The sequence below is a fragment of the Alosa alosa genome, chromosome 20 (genome assembly GCF_017589495.1).
Source record: "Alosa alosa isolate M-15738 ecotype Scorff River chromosome 20, AALO_Geno_1.1, whole genome shotgun sequence".
NCBI lineage: Eukaryota > Metazoa > Chordata > Actinopteri > Clupeiformes > Clupeidae > Alosa > Alosa alosa.
The window spans coordinates 8939999-8958129 of NC_063208.1; the positions used below are offsets into that span (position 1 = coordinate 8939999).

Genomic DNA, 18131 nt, shown 5'->3' on the forward strand with positions numbered 1-18131 from the left:
CCAGCAATCCATCCCACTCCATGAAGAACTAGTGACAGGGTTTCTTTATATCCATGGATATTTTTACAGGAAGCACACAAGCATGCAGTTCCTGGTTCTGGAACTTGAACAAGATCAGCCTCACATAACTGACCCATAACTCATAGACCTATAGGCTGTCTCAAACTGCCTACTTACCTAGCCTACTAAGTAGTGCAGATATTGGGACAGTAGGCTACTAATCGAAAAGTGGGCTCTAACATCGGAAGCGCTCAGTGCACACTAGCAGTGTGCTGATAGAAGTATTCGGTTTGAGATAGAGCCACAGCCTCTTTGTCAAATATCCAGGGGCGCCACCAAGTGGTGGCCACAGGGGTGGCTGCGGCCACCTCAATATAAACTCTGGCCACCCCTGTGGCCACCCCTGGCTATGTGGCTGACAGACGCAAAATGTGTCCAAATTCACACCCATTATTCTCTGTTGAATTGCTCACAGACTTATCACACATAAATCACACAGATATCACGTAGAAGAGCAGAACCTGAGCTCTCCTATGATATTAGCGGCTAGGTGTTATAAACAGTGTGGTGTGATAAACGGTTCACGAGAAAATTAACGTTGGATATACATGGCATTTCATATTTCCATTGTGCACACAGCACAAAATAATAATTTAATTTAAAAAAATGAATTATGAAAATGCATTCAAATGGAGAATATAGCGTTTTGGAGCCAAACTATTCTTATGTGGCCCTAATATATTATATGCGATATATTACTATTAATTTAAATACCCCCCTGCTGGCACCACTGCAAATATCATTCTCCTCACCTCCCCTGGCTGATCCTTCAGTTCAGGCTCGAAATAAGCTGTTCACTATTCCAGCCAGTCAACAACAAGAGACATCCATGCTCCTACCTTGAGGTGTGTTTGACTGGATGTTCATCTTAAATATCAACAATGCTGGAGCAGAATGGTTTCAAATGTAGCCTGTATGTCATACCAGTGTCTATACAGTTGCAACCACAATACAGAATACCTGTAATTCTTCATCAAGGTCTAAAGGTGATGATACTTGGTAGCCTGGCTCCGCCCTCCTATGTACAGTACATCCGCTCAATTTTCCCTTCAGTACGTCGTCTGGGTCTGCGGTATTTTCGCTGGTTTTCTCCTGCAAAATTCTTCAAGTCAAATCAGCAAACAGAGGGAGTGACTGAGAACGATGACATTGAGGTTGTGCGCTAGTTTGAGCCAGACATACATGTACGTCACGACCAAACGTTAGCGATTGGTTATGGCAGCTCCAGAGTGGCTCTGGGCAGATCCAATAGTTATTAAACTTCAAGGAGTCTTCAAGGAAGTTAACTCTTGGCAATGGAAAGTGGCCAGATTCTTGTACATTATGAAATGTCATTATGAAAGTCTCATAGGACCAGGCTAGAGACTTGGGGCATTTTTGAGCAATGTTGGTGGGAGTCCACATGACCTGTTCCAGATTCTAAATGAATAATAATAATAATAATAATTTACCTTCTGATTAAAGTTCTAGTGCTAGAAAGACTCAGTAGACAGAATAGAATCAGTAAACAATTTAATATGAAAAGGAATAGCTTGGATACAAGCATAATAAAGTGTCCTGAATAGGTAACAGGCATAGGCCCCTTCTCTGATCCGTCCAGCGGCGAGCAGATCTCGTCTCCTGCCGATGGATGAAGGCAGGGGCAGGGAGCCTACCACCCCTACATCGAGACGGGGACCAACAGCTGGCAGTGGTCGAAGGGGAGATGATGCAGTTGGTGTGCCGCGTCCGACGGATGTGGACTGCTGGCAGTGGTGGCTGGTGGGGTTGTGGAGGGACCGTCAAAGTCGGCGTACTGAGTAGCAGATGGAACAGATTTAAAACACCCGCTGAATTCCTATAGGCTAGCACTGATTGAATGAGTGAATCTCTAAATTGCGGGGTTTTCCTGACAATGCAGGCAAAGGCTAAGATTGGCTCCATGAATGCATGGGTGGAGTAAGAAAGTCTACGCTATGAGTCTTCCCAGCAGAACTTTCGCTTAAGCTATCATTTCTCCAGGGGAAAAAAAAAACAAAGTTAACTGATATCAATGGGAATGCGCCAGAACCACAATACTCAGGATAAAACATGGCCCAGCAGCATTGCCCAAAAAGTTGTCTTCCAGGCAGCGCTGCCACCACTGACTTAAAGGCACCTAATCCTAAACCTAACCCCAACCCTAACCCCAACCTTAACCCATGCCTAACCCTAGTGCCTTCCAGGCAGCGCTGCCTTGAAGACAACGTTGGGGGCATAAAATACCAAGGAACGTGTATCGTCAGTTTAAGACATGCCTAACCAGATGACTATCATAAAATATATCCTGCCTGTCTCTGACATATCAATATGTTAACGATTACTGTTGAGACATTTGGATTACCATTTCAGTGTGTCTGTTTTGTGCTATGACCTAGGAGACATCTGAGTCGTCTTGCCTCGTGTCATTACATCATCCTAGCCACTAGAGGGAGCTGTGTGACAACAGAGACTGAACAGCTCAAGTGAGTCAGGTCTTCTCCCTTACATGAGTCAGCCAACCTGAATTCAGATAGGCTCCATCTGTCCACAATCAGGGGCACTTGATTGGCTTGCTGTGTCTGACTCGTTCAGTATACCCCCATTGGCGAAGGCTTTTGGCTTTCTCTGACCGGTATGACTGACGAGGCCACAACAAAGGTGAACAGAACAAAGTCTGAAGAACACTATTCATAACAGAGAGAAAATACTGTATATGCGATGATTGACAAGTCAAACAGGAAACAGTTAGTATGAAATTATCAAATGTACTATACATACATGTACACTCAGTTTCACACGTCAGATTTTTTTAATGTTTTACACTGCTTAGTTTTATGGCAAAGGCTGTGAAATACTGCTGTGAAATACCGTAACATGAATAATATCTTTTCTTCAATTTAAAGAATGTCTTTAAATTGAAGAAAGGATATTATTCATATGTTACGGTATTTCACAGCGGTATTTCACAGCCTTTGCCATAATTTTATACTAACTGTTTCCTACAAGTGGTACGTCCACAGTGCTTGCAGTTATGACAGATAAAGAGCAATGCTCTTTATCTGTCATAGAGGAGAGCAATGCTCTTTATCTGTCATAACTGCAAGCACTGTGGACGTACCACTTGTATTACCACATCAGGGCCTTCATAAGGATGAAATGAGCTCACTGTGTCTGAAAAGAGTACAAATGTTACTACATCAATGGTGAACAACATCTTCGGCAGATAATTGTCGAAGGCACCGGCACTGGCCTCACTCTGTAATTAGCTAACATTCACATTACATTCTGCCCACCTGCATTACATCTCCTCTAACATCAACACTGTAGATCACTATAGTTCACTCTGGGGTCACTGAAGAAAAAAAAAGATATTTTAGAGAAATAAAAACATATACTGTTCATAAAATGTATTATAACGCTTTTTGTAATATATTTGTACTAAAAGTTGAATGCCCAGAGAGCTAAAAAAAAAAAAACCCCAACTAGGCCTATGCCTTGGATCAAGTTAATACATTTCATAGTGTGTTAACCCATGTGATCCCTGTTATTGGCTTAGAGCGATGCTTAGCAAAGGGTCAGCTTGGCTGTGACAGGCCAATAGGTGTTTGTCCAGGTGACTGGTGGCATAATTCCCAATGTATATACCGGTAGTCTGTTTCTGTGTCATTACTGGGCGTGCCATGTGTGTCACACTTACTGCATATTAAAGGCAAAGTGTCTTTTCATGAACTGAAAGTGTTTATAGCTCAAGTATAACAATGCAATACACGAAGGACATGAATGATAATATACCTCAGTATATACATTTAAGCTGAATTATTAAAGGTCCTTCAAATTAAGGAAAAAAAAACCATGACGAAAGTGAGAAAGCAGACAAAGGTGTTTCAATTAATGTCAAATAATATCTAATAATATCTAGCAAAGATCTAGCTAAGAAGCAAAATTTGCTTAAGCGGTTCATAAAAAAAAGACACCCTTCAGTGCAATTTCATTTATTCAAACCCTTTATGTACATATTACCATAAGAATAAGTGCATTTTGTCTTAGTCAAAAAATTACAATCTCTGTGTACATTTTGGCTTTTACACATACAGTATAGGGGCCCATGACTGAACACATACATTATGGTTATCAATTACACACTTGATATTCACCATCATGGACACAGATATAATATGCAAGGAAAAGAAAGAAATGCTAACAACGTGTCATCTTTTAGAGACAAAAACTGAAACAGAAACCAAGGCGAGAGGAGGGTAAGCTGTAAAACAAGCTGGACTCTAGTCAGCTTGACACCTGTTGTAACCAGTTCTAGGGTTATTTGTTATTTTTTTGTACAGTACCAAAATCAGTATAAATATACAAGGAACAATTTACAAATCTGTCAGGAATATATATTTATATTTATATATTGTTGATATGGTATTTTTATTTTTACTTTTTTACAAAATAATTCAAATACTTAGTTCAGAACTCCAGAAAAAAAGTGCATTAGGAAACATACAAAATATATATATATATTTTTTTTTTTAGGAGAACGAAGGGCTCTCTTACGCTATACAGAATACAATATGGCAGAATCACCATGGCAACTGTGGGCCTTTATTCTGCTGTGGATGTGAGATGCTGGAGTAATGTTTAACCTGTGACGGAGACTTAGTAAACATAAAGGACATTGCCGTGCTAAAGAAGAACAGCCTCTTAGCAGGGCTACAGTGGTTAAAATGAACCAGGACTGATGAACTGCATAATATTTGTATCACACATTAAATACACTTGAAGCCATGGAAGCCTCTTATGCATGTAGCCTACTAAATGCCTCTACTTTTTAATGTTTTAATTAACAAACAAACATTAAAAAGTAGACTTTTGTTTTGCCCACTCCCTATGTGCACCATGTAAAAGGGGCATTCATATATTTACAAGTTCTTTAACACTTTCACTGTAGCAGACATAAATCTATTCAAGTATCTCTTTTTGACAATGTTGGTGTTTACATAGGAAACATAAATGCGGAAACAGAAAACACAGAACTGCATGGAACAAGACTCCTATGAAAACAGATTCATTTCTCACAGCATGTGTGATGCTTCAGGTACCAAGCTTACAGCTTAAAAATATCACACTGACCATGAAAAGAAATAGATTGATTGCCTGAGGAGTGACAGTTTGTGGCCTTTTTGTCCTTTACTAAGAAGTTCCTTTGGTTAGTGTCTGACTTAATATTTGGATGTGCGTTTCAAATACATGCAGTAGATGGTGAAGAGTGAGTGATAACATACACAGAGCGATAAAATGAAAGACAGAGAGAGAGCGAGAGAGGATGTCAGTCCTCATCAGAGAACCAATTTGCCGCAGTGATCTTGCTTTAAGCTGGGGTTTCATGGAGTTTTTAGCATTCTTCCGAAGCTGCTAGAGCCATTTAATCTGTGAACAGGCAGGTATCTACAAGTCCCATGGATCTGTCATACAGACTTATTGCTCACACACTTTGAAAAAAAAGAAAATCTATGTGTTCACACTGATATGTAAAAAGTATTTATCTTTTAGAAACACCCTTATAAACATGATATGTACACAAAACATGAAACATAAAAAAATCCAATGTTACACAAACACGTTTTGTTATTGTCACACTTAACTGTATAGTGACCATTTTCTTTTTTTTTACCAAATGCAGATGGGAAGAGCACCTTCATTTATTTTATTAACTATCATCGTATCTAACAAAGTTTGTAACAAAAAAAAAAATCCCCTGCTAGGGGGTGTGTGATTATTACGTTGTGAAATTAGGCCCCTACAAAAAATGTGGGCGTAGAAACACTCCCCCATAGTCCCACAGTCCTAGCATGGGTCCACTTTTGGAGAAAAAAAAAAGACACACACCAGCTCTTAGAAATAGGGCAGCACACACCAGCTCTTGATGCATCAGATAGAAATACAAACACACAACAACAACAACAACAACAACAACAACAACAACAACAACAACAAGAACAACAACACTGCAAACGCAGTGTGTAGCTGAACTCTTGCACGAATCCTCTCGTTGCTGTTAGTCAATTCAATATAAAGTGCAGATCTCTTCTTTGTCTGAGCAGTAGTTGTTTCAAAGACTTTCTAATGAGAAGACACAGCACTCAAACAATTCTCCATAAAAATGCATGATGTTGGTTCGTAACGCCAATATGGCAGTTGTCTACACATGTCCCGCCCCTTCCATGGCCAAAAGTTGACATGTGAATACATTGTGCCAATCATGTCGTGTGTATACATCGTAACAATACTGTGTTGGGATTTCACAGCTGGAGCGAGATTGGTGTCGTGAAACCTTGTGCATGTGCGGTTCTGCCCAAAATAGATTCCCAATAAGTGCCCAAAGTGCGTTGCAATATGGCCACAGAGTAGAGGGACATGCCTAAAAGGACTTTGGTATTTTCAGTACCACTGTGAGGCCCAGGGGAGAGAGATATCACAAAGCCAGTACATGCATGGGCATGCTGCCAATACTCAAGGTGCTCGGCTAATACCAGGTCCTACAGGGTCCCGTGTAAAGATAGTGAATCCTATTACTCTTACAGCGACAGCAGGTTAGTCAGTGCCACTTTGACGCTTAGAGACTTAGAGAAACACACGTTTGCCCTCTCCATCCATTCGTGTGTTATGTTCTTTTGTTTTGTCATTCTTTTTTCTCTGTCATTTATACAGTACGCACAAAGGCAATGCCTTTGCCTTTGCCAACGCACACGTCCTCCCAAGTCTTCGGACCCAAAATGGCAGCCATTTTGTTTCATTTCTGCTGTGTACGGTCAGCCTCAGTGGCAGGGGTCAAAGGGGTATTTGGTGACCCCGCCATGCAACTCCACCACCGACTCCATCCATGTAATGATGTCGCCTGTCAAGTGGGATCGACAAGAGGCTTGGTTGTTGATCTCCTGAGGCGTGAGCACTCGAGACCACAGCTGCAGATCGGACATCTCACCTACAAATGCCTGGGTGGCATCAAACTTTCCACCGAGGGTGTCCTGCATCACAGAAAGCAAAACAAAACAATAAGCAAAGAATTAGTTTGTGTTCACATGGTACACATACAACTTGTCTTTCACACAACATAAAATCAATCAAACTATGCAAAGCAGATTTGAAGCCCTCTATGGTGTTCGCATCTGTCTGCCATGGCAACATAGTCATTACACTGCCCTGTCAATAAAGCCAGTGATTATCAATGATTATCCAATCATAATACATTATGACTACACTGTTTTATATATATTTATATATTTAGACACGTATAACAGTGTATGGTGTAGAGTGTATTGATCTATTGATGCGCAAATTCCATAAGCCAATGTCAATCATTCATAACAAAATGAACACTTTGGGGTGCCAGTGACGAGATGACATGAATATTGTTCAGGAGAGAGGTCCCTGTAAATGTCATCACATTTAAACATTTCTGGCTCAGCCTGTCACCGGGAGCTGTCAGTCGCTGACAGCAGTCATGAATTACCATGAAAAATTCAATGCAAAATCCGCTCTCGGTCATAAACACAATGATCCACGATGGCTGTCTTGAAAGCACATGGTAAGCTGTGCTTTTGCTTACAGGTGTTCTCTCCACAAATAGGTGGAGAAGAATGTCTTAGAATCGACACACAATGCTCTAACATACTAAATGTGTGTATCTTTAATTTACAGTCTTGTTTAATCAAAGGGAAATTAATGTTTATTTCTGACATGCTTTTTGGAAGGTACCCCAAGGCATCCTATTATGGTTTCCAATTATAGTGCATTAGCAGCAGCTGTGTCTTTGTTGGAAACTGAGGAATGTCTTACTAATGAGGATCTTAATTGAAATGTTTGTCCTTGCAGATTGAGTTTTTCCGCTTATACATTCTGCTACCAGCTTAGTTCAGCATACTTTACAATAAAGTAAGGTTACACTTTTCTCGTCCCAGTCTCAAGGATTCTTTATACATGGAGGTTTTGAAATTTGTATTTATTTAAATGTATTACATTTATTTATGTATTTATTTATTTAATTAAATAAATGGCCTATTTAAACCTCCGTATAAAGACTCTAAAAGAACACCTTTTGCCATTGAAATTATTCTGATTCTGATTGTTCAGCTGTCATGTTCAGTGATGCATGGCCGTACCTGTTCCTGGCCAAGGATGAAAACTCCACCGGGTTTGATGGGGTGCCATGCGGACAGACTCTCTCCTGAGCCTCTCTTCACGCCATCCTGGTAAGCCTCCCATACACCGTCCCGTGTGGACCAGGTGATGCACAGGTGATGCCACTTACTGTCCGTTATCGAGAGAGGCAGGGTCACAGCCTGGAGGCAGAGAAGGAGGGAGAGAGAGAGGAGGGAGGGAGAGTCAGACAGAAATATTAAAATGCTAGCTCATTGGACCCTGCAGCACCCTGCAGATTTGAAAAATTGAACTCAAGTTCATATGAACCACAGTGCTATGCCTGTGAATAGGTTACAGCATTGATCCTGCAATAGCTTTGATGTGTTTTTACAGCCATCTTACCCATGGACACTGGGCTTGAATAAGAGTAGAACCATGAGAAACATGCTAACAACAAAAGCTACAATTGTAGTTGTTTCTCTTTATCTATGCTACGTGGTTTTTGCTTTCAATTTAACACTTTGGTAATTTGCTACTGCATATTATTTGCTTCTGATTTCCCATCAGCCTGACAGAAATTCTTGTCATGGTATTGCATTGATACAACTTCATAAACTTCATCTTGTCATGGTATTGCATTGATACAACTTCATAAACTTAATCTTGTCATGGTATTGCATTGATACAACTTCATAAATTTATTTTGCTAATTCGAATCAGAAATAACTAAGGCAAGGATACAGTCACTAGGGGACCAGTAAGTATGTCTGAATCAAAGATTGTATATGGCGGAGGAAGATATTTCATCAGGGGTCGCTTCCGGAGACCCGGATCACATGGGGAGACGTGTCAAAATCCCCCTTTATGCAGTGCCATTTCAGGTACATTTTTAGCATTTTTGAGCACTCCAGTATGGAGAAAATTTACCTTATATCAGTTGTGCACCTGTTATTTATTCTGCTGCCGTTGGCCGGTTGCTACGTAATACCTCTTTATGCAGACAGGACTCGATCCCCATTTTGCACCCATAGACATGAACTATGACGAACTATCTTGCTCTGTCATATACAATCTTTGTCTGAACCACTCAATTTGTTTGGGAATTCTGAACAACCATTTTTACATTTGGATTTTTAGTCAAAATATATAAGTATCAAGATACTTTCACAAAAAAAACCCTGTTGTTGCATTCTTGTGAGATGCCCAAGGGAATCTTTTTAGTGTTTGAATTTAAACAACTAGAACTAGGCCTTTTTCATTCTCTCCCACATTAAATAAATTAACGTAACTACTTAAAGAACCAACAATAAGAGCCTTCTGAGAATTAGAATTAGGTCGTTTAGGCAAAGTCACCCATGACGGAAGGACAGCGCGTTGTTGTAGCTTTAACTGTGGCTTTGTTGCCAAATCTCATTGTCTTAGACCCTAATCTCAATCAACTTTATCAGGCTGCTTCTGAAGTAATTTAAGACATAGAAGGACAGGTAAAAGGCAAACTCCAATGCCGGTTGCTGAGGATAGGCCGTTCTTTTCTGTGAACTCCCACCCTCTGGTTTCTGTGAGTAGTTTGTCTCACACTCTCTGCGTCTTAAGTAATTAAGGAGACTGACGAGGATGGGAAGGTTGAGGGACAATGTACTGTAGGGTCCCACAAGACTTAAGTGGCGTGACAGCGTGACAGTGCACAACTTAAGCAATGTGAAAAGCGTGTTTGACAATGCTGGGATTACCAGTTTGTTGATGCAATGCAAACAGCCTTGCAGGTTCACATTATTGCTTTTGTATGTACTTACTATACACAGACACAAACAAACATACAGAAATCATCAATGTCTGTGGTGCAACGAAACACACACAGAGGCCAATAAAAGTAAAACATTTTATTCTAGATGCAGTGTTTAGAGAAGGGATGCACACCACACCCAAGTCGAAAGTCGAGATGTTAGCCAGGCGGTTTATCAGATAAAACAACTATAGAGAAGCCTCACACTCTGATCCCTCTTTGTGTATTTATTTAACCAATGTTTCGGCACACAGCCTTTATCGAGGTTGCATTCCAGATTCCAGGTGCAATGAAATATATAACTGTATTTTGGTGTCAATTAACAGGATATTGCATACATGCATGCAACTGCATTTGAATCTAAAATTACTGGAAAAGATTCCCTTCGCTTGAAAACACATGCACATAAACTGACCTTGTCATTGACCAGAAGTTCCATCGGATTGTTGCCCCACTCAATGAGCACCAGCTCATTGGCCTGGCCGGGGACGGAGTAGGAGAAGGGGGTGCCTATGCCAGGCCCGTTCCCCCCCTTCAGCCACAGGCACACCGTCAGAGCAAAGATCTCATTCAGGAGCGTGCGCTTGATGCGGCCGTACATGTAGTTGGTTCGCATGGGGAAGCCGATCTGGAAAGCGTCCGGGTTCTTGGGGTTGGGACGACCAGCTGTCAAGAGAGAATAAGGAGGGTACTGATGACAACTGTTCTATTAAAGCTATTATGAATAAGGTTTGGTAGAGTCTGCTCATGTGTGTTATGCCAGAGTAGACCTAAGAGAGACCTAATTTTATTTAATTTTAGAGCTCTGTGAGGGGCGACAACATAATAAGTTAATTGTTATGTTATTTGGTGAACATGGTGAGTCATGGAAAGGTGTTTCTATACCTGGTTCAGTGTTGCGGTGATGGAGCTGGCTTAGAACAGAGTCCAGTTTGGCAGACCCACGTGGCGGTCCTCTTGGCGGCTGCTTACCATAACCCGTCGCAGGAGGGTGGCCGTGGTCATCGTGGTGACCACTGTCATGGTGGTCATCGTGGTGGCTGTCATGGTGGGGACTGTGGTGGTCGTCATGGTGTTCATCATGGTGAGTGTCATGGTGACCACCATGGTGATCATCGTGGTGGCTATCATGGTGAGTATCATGGTGGTCACCGTGGTGAGTGTTGTGGCGATCATAGCGATGACTGAAGCGGTCGTGGTGATGATCGTCATGGTGATCGTGTGGGTCATGGTGAGTCTCATGGTGAGTTTCATGGTGATCCTCATGGTGATCATCATGATCTTCATGGTGGTCGTCGTGGCCACCATGGCCATGGTGATTGTCATGGTTACCACCATAGCCACCATGGTGTGAGCCATAGTAATGGTGAAGCTGTTCCTCCAGTAAATTGATTCTGCGCTGCAAGAGGTCTCTCAAGGAACTGGAGTAGGTACTCGTGGAATTCCGGGCCTAACAAGAACAAAAAAGATCAAACATTAAAAATGAATGTTGAATTTCAACTGTTCTTATACATTTTAAAATGTTCTGTTTACATTGACAGTATCTAAAATCATGAACTATTGTTTTAACTAAATTTATTTATTTTGATAAATCCTGTGTATCAATCACCAGATAGGCGCCTTGAAAAAAAAAAAAACCTATTGCGTGCCAATGCTGCACATTTTGCAGGAAGGCCCTGTGACATCTTAAGCCTGTTCCCTTCTCAGGCTTCCTTGACTGTCTCAGAGAAAATCCGGCTTAGGTTGGCGACAGAGTACACTGCTTAATGGCATGTCAGTGCAGATCACGCTAATTGGCCTTGACAGTAGCGGCTAGCACCCCACACACTGGGGCCACTGCAACATGGGTCAAACGGGTCAAACACTTCCTCCATGAAGCAGACACAAGGAGACAACACCTTGGGGGTGGGGGTGGGATTCAGATAATTGGAAATACAAATACACTTGTTGATGGTACTTGTTGATGGAGCAACACAGTGTGAGACCGGAGGAAGAGAATCTCCTCTTAGGGTGCTGTCAGTAGTCTGAGAAAGAGGGTGTCCTTCAGACAGCTTTAGGATGACTCTTACATGCAAAAAAATACATTAATGGAAACATTTCATTGCCCTGACTCTTCTCTACATCTCCTCTCTATCTCCCTTTCTCTCTCAATCAATCAACCTATCTATCTAACAATCTAGCTATCCATCTAACAATCTATCTATCTATCAATTCAAACTGTAATCTGACTGTCTTTCATAAGTATTTCCTGAGGTACTTATTATATTATACTTTGTGTCCATTTATTCTCCAAGTCTGTCACTTTCCCCCCCAGTGAAACAGACATCACGCTCACCTGTAGGGCATCTAGTTTCTCCTTCAGCGCCTGCAGAGTTTTCCCGGTCTGGTCAGGGGAGAATCCATGGTGGCCCATGTACGGTCCCTTGCCCCTGTTGCTGTCCCGGTGGCTGTTTAAGGGGTAGTGGGGGTCAGAGTGGTGATCAGTGTGATGATCAGTGTGATGATCAGTGTGGTCCGTGTGGTGGTCCGTGTGATGGTCCGTATGGTGGTCGTCATAGTGATGCGAGGGGCCGTGGTAGGACCCGTGGTGCCCGAGGCCGTGGTGGTCGTCATCATGGTGACCGCCAGCACCCCTGCCAAAGCCCTCGCAAAGCGTCAGCTTGGCTGTCAGCTCCCGAATCGTCTCCCGCTGGTCGAGAATGGTCTCCTTCTGCCGGACCAAGCTCTCACGCAGGTGGAGAATGGTGGTTTTGGCCTCGTCCGAAATGATCCCGCGCCCTACTGTCGGTCCGTGGTGTCCGTTACTATGGCCGGTACCGTGACCGTTGCCGTGGCCACTTCCGTGGCTGGGGCCGTGACCAGGACTATGGCTGTCCCCTGGAGTAAAACAGGAAGGGTCCGCGTCTGCAGGAATGGGGGTGCAGACAAATTTGGGTTGCGAGCCATGGTCGTACTCCAGGCCCGGTAAACTACCAGCAGTCTCCGATAGAACGAGGGTGCAGATGAGGAAGCGGAGGAGTGTGAGGGGCGGGGGGCAAAGAGGTTGCAGGATACCTCCACCCAGGAGATGGAGGACTGAGAGCGGGTTTCCCAGTTGGGACAGTGAAGAGATGCTGGAGCCCTTGGCCATCGTCATCCCTTGTGTCCTGCTTCTGCTCTCCTGGACAGTTCAGTCCTCACCTCTTTATCTGCGGCAGGACGTAGACCAAGAGAGGAAGTCATGGAGGACCGACCGGTGGGAGCAGAACATAACAGACACAAATACAACCACTCCCGAGGAAACTCTTTGTCAGATTCTCAAAACGCCTTGAGACAGAAAAGCAGCAAACGTGTTATTCCAACAGGTGTTCTTCTCCAGTGGTATTCCTCAGTATGTCAACACAAGTGCTCCATGTAAAAAAATTACCGGCAGACACAGACAGACAGACAGACAGACAGACAGACGGAAAGGCAGACAAACAGTAGCTCCTTGTGAAACTCACAAGGCTTGTAAACGCACGAGACTGATATGCTGCCGCTCTTTGTTCTTATCTCCCGCCTCTGTATCTGTGTCCGTTTGTTGATCCTGACCAACTGGTTCTCCTGCGGTTGGCTGCCGCCGTAATCCCGTTAGTTCCGGGTCACGCCGATCTGTGAGGGCACCGAGGAGGACTCCTGGGGAGGAGACAGAGACGAGGGTCAGAGAAAACACGCCACACACAACGAGCCCAGGAACAAACACACGTCTGGAAGGGGAATTATTTTGTCTAATGAAGTTGGCAACTCCAGCAACATCTGTTGTCTAAGATGTGCTGGTTTCCATGACACAATGGAGCATTTAAGCTCCAGACACTAGTATATGTGATTCCACTAGTGAGTCCATGTTTTGTGAAAAAAGAGTTCTTGATAGAGAAACTGATGAGCACCAGTTTGTCAGCTGGATCTTCTCTGCGAGAGAGATCAATATAGTGGAAATATTGTGTATTTTTAAATCTGACACAAATCTGAGGAGACACATTTACCTGTCATAGAATGAGTGACAAATGAACTGTGACTGAACCGTATTATTTTGGACATAGACCAAGACCTGCTGAAAAAGGTTGACTTTTGTGTATTTGTGTATTTTTATTCCTTGAAGATTGATATTTGTGATCCCCTTTACAAATTGAATCTGCTGTTTGAGAACATGTTTGTTCACTAACCACCACAAAATCACATAAGCATCTGGCCCATTGACTGAGCAGCACATCTCCAGATATTATTACTCTAAACCAATCAGTCGCCGCAGGAGGGTCCCCTGAACCAGCAGAACTGCGGCCAGTATGGCGTACAAGGCAGGGCCGGGCAGAGCAGGGCACGGAAGCCCCCAAAGAGAGAGAGAGAGAGCTGATCCGATTACAGCTGCAGTCAACACAATGAGTGATATTTTATGGAGTGATTCATACCGCAATGCCAGGGTACTCTAGGACAGAGGACTGATGGGCTCAGAGAGTACCCCCCCCCCCACCCCACCCCACCCCCTCACCTATCCACCACCACCAATACGGGGGAAAGGAGAGGGTATGAGTATGTCTCTGTGTGTGTGTGTGTGTGTGTGTGTGTGTGTGAGAGAAAGAGATTGTGTGTGTGTGTGTGGATGTCTGTGTCTGTAAGCCTGTGTGTGCACATGTGGTTCTCACTCTCCCACATGGGGCCATTGCCAAGATGACCCATAATGTTGAGAAATGTAGGAAGGTAGAAAGGTCTTTCTTATGACCACAAGAACCCCAGAGGCACAAACATGCCTTCAGCCACGGCTAGAAACCCCTCTGGCACCGCTGAGGCTCATCTGAACAACTGGCAGAATGTATCATCTGTCATCAAGATCATCTACATTATTGTTTGAAATCTAAAGTGTCAGCTGACCTACCCGTGAAATGGAGGTCATATACAGGTGTATTATTTTTTTTTTATAAATTCATATTTTGCTGTGAGTTTTGTGCCGTGTGCCATGTTACTTATTGATATTTTAATGTTTTTCAGACATTTTTTTTACCCATAGTGACTCATAGACTCAGACACAGACTATTTTTCTCCCATCTTCATGTGTGATGTCTGGGTGCCAAACCCATGACCCCGGTGTTGCTAGCACCTCTAGCTCTTGCTCTAGTGTTTCAGCATCCACACATCTACACTCGTTTGTGTATTACAAAGCTTTTGTGCCGCGAGCATAGCGTTCCTTTGTAGCTCACATAATCCAAAACACTGGCAAACACAGAATGTTTACTACTACAAATGTGTTTTAATGACTCGCCTTCTGCCTCCTGTTAAAAATGCAACCCTGAAGGTTGCACATAAAAATAGAAAAATAAACAAACGCAGAAGAAAGCCCAACAACAATACCCTAAATTTGCCTCTAAATAATCCCAGCAAATATTATTGCTCTCTTGTCTAGATCAGAAGGACCACATTTATTTAGCGTGTTATTCACAATCACAATACAAAATCACAAATAGACTCCAAATGCTGTCATCTGTTTTGAGCAGCTGCTTGTGAAAAATAGCTGCTATTTTAAAACCACCGTGCCAGTTAGGGCCTGCCATCTTTTTAGTGCATTTCTTTCTTTTTTTTTTTTGCTGTTTATGCCAACTGTATACTGGGCCTCAACAAGGAACATTAGTCCTCTTCAGTTACCAGCTTTAAACCACATGAAAGAGCCTCATTAGAATAATGGATGTTGCCAACTCACAACACTTTACGTGAAGTGCAAGAAGGTACATTAAACTGTGAGGCAAGGCAATTAAGCTCTAATTTATGATCACACATTTTAAACAGCCCTGGGGTTATGCACTGTTCACTACGTAAATCAACATGTCCAAAATGGATTTTGTAAACATGTATGTGTGTAGAAACAATTACAGTCGGCAATCAGCCAGTTCATACAGACTCTCTCCAGAACCCTGAAATATGATAATAACATTTCACCCCATCCATGACCCCAAGGTTAAGTTAACCTGTCATCTTCTCTTAATTAAGATTTAGATATTTGTTTTAGGAAAATGGGAACCTATAACAAAACTACTGTATTGGGACCAGCAATGACAAAACTGACTCCAAGTTTTCTTTTATGAAAATAACAGCTGTCTTGTGTTCCGGTCTGTCTGAGACTTTGGGTTACAGTTTTTTTTTACACTGCCACGTCCTTCTCCGTGTGAAGCTGGCCGGCAGGGCTGTGTGCGCCGTCCCGCACCAGAGTAAACCCTGAGCTCACAGCACTTTCAACAGCAACGTGCCCGGGGCAGGGAGGAGCCAGGGTGCCAGCCTAAGTGGATCTAGGGATTATTAGACCGTAGGGGAGGGAGGAGGTCCCACGCCCCGAGAGACTGTTCAATAGCACCATTGTCACATGTTTGTGCAGTCCTCGACACTCTTTCTGTGTGTGTGTGTGTGTGTGTGTGCAGTCTAAGAGGCTTGTGTGTGGGTCTGACTGTGTCTCATCACACCTGGAGACACACCAGTGGGTGTGGCCTAACTGGGCAATGGCATGTGAACTTCACCGCGAGCGCTGGACATCATCTGCACTTGCACTGCAAACTCAAGCTAATGAATGGGGTTGAAAAGGCTAATCTAATCAACAGATTAAGGGCAGTAAGCATGACTTTTAGAAACCTCTGGTTCATTTGCGAAACAAAATACTGAGATCAGGTACAAATGAGGGAAATAGCTATACCGAATGTCAAATTAATCTCAAATTAGACAAGGAAGGGCAACATAATCACATATTCTTTTCATTTAGCCGACACTTTTATCCAAAGCGACTTACATGTGTGACCCGATCTCGGGCAAAATGAGTCACAATGACCCAAAATGTAACATTTTTTGCATCAATGGACAGAGGACACAATACGTTTTAAAATGATATCCTGATCAAAGTCATATAGCAAATCGCTTTTGAAATCGCAATTGAAAAACTGTAGGTAGGATTTGCCCACTTTAATTTAAATTTTGTAACATTAGCTGCTACATTCTTGTCTTCAGTATGAAACTTGGAGAAATTCATTTTGAATGTCTCTTCTTTCATATAACACCAAAAAAGGAAGATTGATATTTTCAAGGGTTTTTGAAGTAATCGGCCTGTGTCAGAATATGCAACTTGTGACTCATTTAGTCAGATCAGGTCATGTATGAGGTCATGTATGTCAATTATATTACAAGGGCCACTCTCCCCAGAGCCACTCGGGATTAATTGCCTTGCTTAAAGGGCACAACGGTGGAAGGCTGGAATTGAACCCACAACCTTTCAGGCTACTGCATGCTAGCCCAGGTCTTTAGCCGCTATGCTACCTCACTATACGTGTTGCCACCCTCAGTTAGACATGACTGAGTAAAGCCTGTAGAAATATCAAGACCAACTCTCCAGTACTGAATCCCAATTTGTCCTTGCAATCTCATGTGAAATGAAATGAAACCGAAAGCTTCAAAATGCAGCTTTACTTTAGAAGTTATGTAGGGAATAGTTTGTCCATTTATGAAACATTGGTAAACAAATGGGCTTTATTTGCTTTTTGGCTAGTTCTAGCTGACCACAGGCGTTGGTCAGCCTGGGATAAAATGGTCCTGAAGCTTGTTTGGTCAGATGTGATAAAACTAAATCCATGACATAATCTAGGTTGAAGTTAAGTAACAGCAAGACTTTGAATAGCTCTGGACAGCTCCCAACACTCCCAGTAAGAAGTGGACCAGGGATTGACGTCCCATTGCTGTGCAGCTTTGCTGAGTCAATAAAAACAAGAGCTTTTCTATGCTGTGTTGATCTGACAGTGTTAATCTGGCAGCCATGTTTCTCTTGATACTCTAAGTATTTGTCTATCTATGCCACACACTATAACACACAATACTATAGTATTCACAGAGAACATATTCACATACATGGTATACCAAATGGCAACCATACAGTATAAATAGCAGATAATAGCTAGACGAGTATATAGATAAGAAACTGTATCGTTTGAAAACACCAATGGGGGTATTCCAAGTAAATGTAAATTCCAGTTTACTTGGAATACCCCCCTGAGAACTTAAGAAGATACTTTGGATTACATGAGACCATGGAACAAGGAGACAATGGATCTTGGATAGAAAAGACATAGAAATTATGCAACTGCCCTATATGGCAAAATCTGGTATACCA

At 42.6% G+C, this 18131-nt stretch overlaps 1 protein-coding gene across 1 annotated transcript in view; it reads right to left on the bottom strand.

Moving 5' to 3' along the window:
• Positions 1-4036: 4036 nt before the first annotated feature.
• The window catches only part of si:dkey-14o18.2 (neuronal pentraxin-2), a 15181-nt gene continuing 1086 nt past the window's right edge, over positions 4037-18131 (bottom strand). The window contains exons 2-6 of the mRNA XM_048229074.1: positions 12318-13636; positions 10868-11432; positions 10398-10648; positions 8220-8399; positions 4037-7085 (exon numbers count right to left, since the gene is read on the bottom strand). Of these exons, the coding sequence (XP_048085031.1) occupies positions 6876-7085; positions 8220-8399; positions 10398-10648; positions 10868-11432; positions 12318-13118 (2007 nt within the window). The 5' untranslated portion in view covers positions 13119-13636 and the 3' untranslated portion in view covers positions 4037-6875. The remainder of the gene's footprint in view (positions 7086-8219; positions 8400-10397; positions 10649-10867; positions 11433-12317; positions 13637-18131) is intronic.